The sequence below is a fragment of the Electrophorus electricus genome, chromosome 7 (assembly GCF_013358815.1).
Source record: "Electrophorus electricus isolate fEleEle1 chromosome 7, fEleEle1.pri, whole genome shotgun sequence".
Taxonomy (NCBI): domain Eukaryota; kingdom Metazoa; phylum Chordata; class Actinopteri; order Gymnotiformes; family Gymnotidae; genus Electrophorus; species Electrophorus electricus.
In genome coordinates this window covers 3858685-3865007 of record NC_049541.1, presented here as the reverse complement: position 1 = coordinate 3865007, position 6323 = coordinate 3858685, and the positions used below count along the sequence as shown (strand labels likewise).

General features: G+C 41.6%; 1 protein-coding gene across 1 annotated transcript; it reads right to left on the bottom strand.

Annotated features, from left to right (window-relative positions):
* Positions 1-1440: 1440 nt before the first annotated feature.
* On the bottom strand, positions 1441-5785 carry cplx4c (complexin 4c). The gene is made up of 3 exons (XM_035528450.1): positions 4560-5785; positions 1824-1911; positions 1441-1689 (listed from the first exon to the last, which is right to left on the bottom strand). The coding sequence occupies exons 1-3, from the start codon at positions 4736-4738 to the stop codon at positions 1465-1467; spliced, it is 492 nt and encodes a 163-aa protein (XP_035384343.1). The 5' UTR covers positions 4739-5785; the 3' UTR covers positions 1441-1464.
* Between the last annotated feature and the right edge of the window lie 538 nt (positions 5786-6323).

Sequence of the window (6323 nt, the reverse complement as noted above, 5' to 3'; positions counted from 1 at the left end):
TAGAGGCATCTCACTCTAATCTGAACAGATGTTAGTAGGGCACATTGCTGGTACCACACACTGGGAACATACGACTCCCGTTCACAAACACCTTCACTGGCATTCAGTCCATTTCCAAAGCTAACAGTACCATTGCTGTGGTACAAAGGCCAAGAGTGGCCTGTGTTTATCCTTCTACTCTTCTTCATCCATACTCTTCTTTGCTCTTCACTTCTCTCACAGCCACCTGCTCTCTGTTCTCATCCTAGGCTTCTCTCTCTCTCTCTCTCTCTCTCTCTCTCTCTCTCTCTCTCTCTCTCTCTCTCTCTCTCTCTGTCTCTCTCTCTCTCTCTCTCTCTCTCTCTCTCTCTAGCTGTGTGTGTGTGTGTGTGTGTGTTGGGCATCTTGAAAGGCACTTATACATTCAATTCCTAAATTAAAATGATTTCTTCCCAATCCAGGAATAAAGGGGGGTTTTAAGTTAAATGTCTTTCATACATTTAGGCAATAGGGGTCAGTGAAATATGCTTTTTAGGGTTTTACTGATGGTGGGTGGGTGGTTTGTTTCGTAGATTAGGTTTACATTGTAACCTACTGCATGTCACAGCAAGCTTGTGTGTTTCACATCAAACCAAGTAAGAGCTTTGATTTTTAGTCATGTGGAGTTTTTTATTCATCCAGTCATGGGCAATCTGCAAATAATTTCAGAAAACATTATGAGAACCCACGAGAAAGTGAAGAAGAGAAAAATACAAGGTAACTAGGTAAAGGTTCGAAATAATGGGTCTGTAGTCTGAACAGACTGTAGTTGTTGTGTTTAACCACCAGAGAGATACATGCAGGGATACATTCAGGCCATTTTGAAGATTTTAGGAAAGCATTTTAACATGGCTTTGTTTATTCAACAAGTGAAAAAGAAAAGAAAATCTGTCAGTGCTAAATGTTGCCTGTAGTGCATTTGCTGCTGCAAACAATACTGAAGTACTGTATATGTTACACAAATCCACACAGTGCTCCTGTCCATCACAACCCTGAACCTGCAATCACTTTCCACTTTCCCAATCAGGTCAATAAATTATTTGATTGTTTCTCCACAGAACACATTTGCTGCAATTGCTGTAAAGCACAGTGCAGTGTGAAAACTAAGAAAAGAAAATACGTAAATACGCAATATAAACCAAAAACAGCAACCATTGTACAGTGATGCACTTAATAGATCCAACAGTGCACCTAACGTAAATGACACTGGAGTGAACAGTATGCTTGTATACTTTGTGTCTAATCCTCTTATCCAGGGGTTTTCAATCCAGTATTTATCCAGCCTGGATTCTCACTATATTCTAGATCCCTATGTGCTTGGATGTTGTTTGGGCTGTGGAAAGTCCTGAGCCATCTGTGGTTTGTTGGGAGTTAGATTTACAAACAGTTTAGGCCGGCTAAGGCGGAGAAAGGACTGGATTCAGCCGATTCAGCCATTCTGTCCGGTCACATGAGGACACATTTCTCTTCTGCCACTTGCCACGCATCTGTCATTGTGCTCTGGGCTTTGGTCTTGATTGTATCAAAGTCCAGTTCCATGTTTTGCAGTCTGCCTATGAAGGAGCTGTTCATCTCCTCTTGTTCTTCATCTTCGTCCACCATCTTGGCCAGGTCTTCCGGCACGTCTACGTCATCTCCAGCCATCTGGACAGTGGCGTCGTCTTGCGCGTTCTGCCAAGAGGCGGAAAAGGCAGCACGTGTTATCAGACGACATGGTTTGGTGATGATGTGGTGACGTTATTGTAAGCGGAACGTGAAAGGAGTTCACAGTGGCATGCTGCCAAGTTGTCCCGCGCAGCACGTACCTGTGGGATCCTGTACTTGTCCCTCAGAAGCACTCTCAGGTTGGCTCTTTCGGCCTTTTTCATAGCAAATTCTTTGTCTCTTTGGATCCTGTTGGTGGGACACACATGGACTACATTTTCACACAGTGAACAGAATCAAATCAAATCAAAGTTTATTGATGTAGCTTTTAACAACAGATGTTGTCACAAAGCAGCTTTACAAATGTCCAAGTCCAAGTCCCCAGTGAGCAAGCCAAGGGCGACAGTGGCCAACTGACGGGAACCAAGACTCAAAGTTGGGGCCATCCTTCTCTGGCCAACAATGGTCATATAACCTCATATCTGATACCTAGATTCCAATGAAAATAAATATGAATAAATATTTAAATCAACACAGAAAAATCTCAGAGAACATGCTATTTATCTCAATACTAATGCTACTAATTTAAATATATTTTGGCCTTGCATTAATTCAGAATAATCACGGTAATCGTGGTACACAGTGAGATATAACATACTCTTTTTGGAAAGTTGTAGTATAAAGAAATGTGTTTTTCAGAAGTATGCATTTTACACAACTGCATAACAAGGAATGTAATATATTCATATGGCACGTTGTGCACCATGCAGTTCACTTTTACCAGGAAGACGTTGCAATGAGAAAATGGACTTCGCACATTTAAAAACATTTTCCAGGACTTGCTATATTCTGAACACTTTTGCGCTCAGTGTGCAAAACCAGTGTCTTGTGCATGACACAATGTCCCAGTTGAAGTGTTTAAGCCTTTTGCATGTTACAGAAGTAAGTCTGACCAAGCTCAGACACACGCTTAGTATGTGACCTAGATCTAATCACCCCTCACACTTACTGTATGTTGGGTTGGATATTTTTAAGGTGAGGTAACTACAGATTAATCAGGTTTTTCAAACATAAGTAGTAGTCCAAGGCCAGAGCCCAGTCTCTGTGACACCAGGTCAGTGCTTAAGACGGGTGTGAGGGTTTGTGAATCAAGGATCGTGAGTCAAAAAAATGCAGTGTTAATTCTCACCCGACTCCACTGCTTGGCTGGTTTAAAGATCTTACACAGTAGCTGTAGTCATAAACATACACCCACCTCCACCCATCAAATCTTCCTGTAAACCTTGAATGCCTCATAAACAAAATGGCAGCCATTCAAAAACAAAGGACCTCAGCAACATGTCTATAACACCTCTATGGCCTTTCTATAACTGCTGTAATTGGGAGGTTATGGTTAAATATTGGCCAGCGTCAGTGACGGATGTGTTGGAGAAGAGCCAGTCTTGAAGGCCTGCCCTTTGACCTGATTAGGGCTCTTACCTCAGTAACCCAGTTCCTGGTCTAATGCTCTCAGATGTTATATAAACAGATCAGGGGAATATATAACTTAAAGTATATTGCCAACATGTGCCAGCCTGTGGCTTCATAATAATCTGCACTGTTGCAGTAGCAGCAGTTTCCATGGCATTTCTTTTGCCTTGTTTTGTAAACCGCCCATGCTAATTGTTGATGCTTTTAATATAATCGTTATAGTAGATGTTGGGCACCTTATCTTGGGGACCTGCAGCTGAAAAAAAACGGCCAGTTAGAATCGTCATCTTTATTTAAAAAAAGATAGTTAGAAGGTAGGCTATAGTTTTATAAAACACAATCTGACCAATGTGAGATGCAACATTACATAGGAAAGCCATCAATATCACCTCATACAGTAAGCCTGTATTATGTCATCTTGTTTGGTGATCCAAGACTGCCCAAAACTGCCATTGTAAACAAGCAGACATCAGGATACACTGTGATATCAGGTGATATCTGACAAGAGGAATTACGGAACAACAACTACAGATTACAGTGCGGCAATAGTTATAGGCGTGAATTAACTTATTCAGTGATGTTTAAAAAACACAGATGTGTTCTACTCATCTGATTATATTGTCACTCCACCTTTGAGTGAAATTTAAAAAGCTCTGTAGATGTGGGTGTTACTCAGGTGTGTTTTTGCATTAGAAGGTATTGTGATGACCTTTGCTAAAGAAAGCCTGCAGTAAAATATATGGTCTTACCACAGTTAATGCAAGTAAATGTTTTCCAGTGCTATCAGTTGTAGGCATAATTTATTATGCACTGAGCACTGATATAAGAAGTTTGGTTTGTCAAAGCTTTTTTTTGTGAGTATAAAATCACCATTAACAATTCAAACATTCCATCATCTGGCATGAGAAAATGTATATGAAGTAAACTGGGACATTCAGCAAGGCTTCTGAAATCTATCGATTTGTGCTAGGTGTTAATTCAGCGAATTAGTTCTCTCTGTTCATGTCACATCTGCAACAGGACAGTGCTAATTACCCTGACCTGGGAGTGTAATTAGATCAGTTACAAACCTAATTTCTCCACTCAGATCTACTCACTCCTCCACTGAGATTTTCTACATTTATCTGACACTTTTATCCAAAGCAACTTATGACTGAACACAGCTTGAGCAATTGAGGGTTAAGGGCCCAACAGTGGAAACCTGCCAGTGGTGGGGCTTGAACTGGCAACATTTTGATAACAAGTCAAGTACCTTCACCACTGAGCTACCACTCAGATCTACTCACTTCTCCTCCACTCAGATCTACTCACTTCTCCACTCAGATCTACTCACTTCTCCTCCACTCAGATCTACTCACTTCTCCACTCAGATCTACTCACTTCTCCTCCACTCAGATCTACTCACTTCTCCACTCAGATCTACTCACTTCTCCTCCACAAGTTGTCTCTGGTACTCCTCAAACTCCTCGCGGCTCATTCCTTTGGACTCAGGCGTCTCTTTCCCGTCCCCTGTGGACACACCGGAGCTCCCTCCTCCTCCTCCTCCTCCTCCTCCCATCATGTTCTTCAACTTCTCCCCCAACATCTGCTGCATTAAGAACGCCATGATTCTGCCTTTGTGGGCCGGGACAGGTCGTCACTGAGTGGACCGAAACGTCAGCACGGCCTGGAATGCTTCCTTGCTTCCAGTATTAGGAATGACGGCCTAACAACGGAAGTGCAGCACTAATGGTGAGCCTAGCCCAGTTCTTGGAGATGACTAGAGAGAAGGATTTCAGCGTCGAACATTTGCACCACTGGCAGTAAGGAAGATGTGGGGTGAGTGTCTGTGGGTAAACGGCTCAGGAGCTTAGCCCATTATAAACAGATCATCGACAGCTGGGCTGTTCTCACCTTGAAACAAGGTCTGTATCTCTGGTCTGTATCTCGTCTGATATCTCAGTAATGTACAAACTAAAGGTTGTTTCTGAATGTTCATCCAAATAAAATGTGTTTGCTTTTATAAGACAACACAATTGTTTTCCCTAAACAAAGATATTTTTTAGAATACACAGAGACCCACCATCCAATCACATCTTATTCCTCATAGTTTACTGTCAGGGGAACAAGCCTATCTGATCTTTACTGCCATCTGGTGGTGACTAAAGCAAATGCATATTTTAGGCAAAATTCTAACAATGTTAAAGACTAGAATCTGCAAATTTAAGATGATTTTATGATGCATTATTGCATTTACTTGTATTAGAAAAAATCAGCAAAACACAATAAATTCACATATTTTCAAATTCAAGTATGAATTGGGATAAGTGAAGATCTAATCTAATTTGCATTTAAACTATCAGTTGTCAGTGACACTTCTACAAAATGGTGAGCTGCGATGTGAATTTCATGTTTACATTGATCCATCAGAAACCAAGCCTAAAAAAGCCCTGTCCACCTGAGTTCACGCCACTAAGTTGACTGGACACCACACTAAGAGCTCTGAGCTCTCAACAGCACCGTGTGCGTGGGGTTTACGCAGAGTCTGCCCTTAGGTGTTACCCTTATAGCGAACAGACTGTAAAAAGCTGCACTCCTGTGTTGTCTCCTCAGTCTCCTGATGATACACTTGTATATCTGCTATATATGCTGGGTTTTTCTCAACACAGATGGTTTCATAAACATTGTATGGGGGTGTAGCCTATGTTATGTAATTTTTAATACCTTATAATACCATATAATCTTATATTGGTAGTTCTTGACCTCACTGTAAAGAAAAATACATATTTGAGATTATTTTGGAATTTTTGTACAGTACAATGCAATACCACAACTGTTTTTTTTGTTTGTTTTTTTGTTTGGTCTATACCAGTCATTTAAAACAGTCTGAGTATTAAGGATTATATGTAGTGCCACATGCATTGACGCAAGACAGAAAGGCAGACTGTTAAAGTCGCTGTATAAAGAACTAAGCAGATGACATCATTGCAGAGTATGGTGACAAAACACAGGGAGTCTCATCAAATACGTGGGAAGGAGGCAATGTTTCTCCTCCAATCACACAGCTCACAGAGGCAGAGGCGCATGTCTGTTTACCGACACAGCCAAGCAGTCAAGGAAGCCAGGCAACTGGAGGGAGGGAGGGAATGAGAGAGAGAGAGAGAGAGAGAGAGAGAGGGAGGGAGGCTAGGAGGGAGGGGCCAGAGGAGACC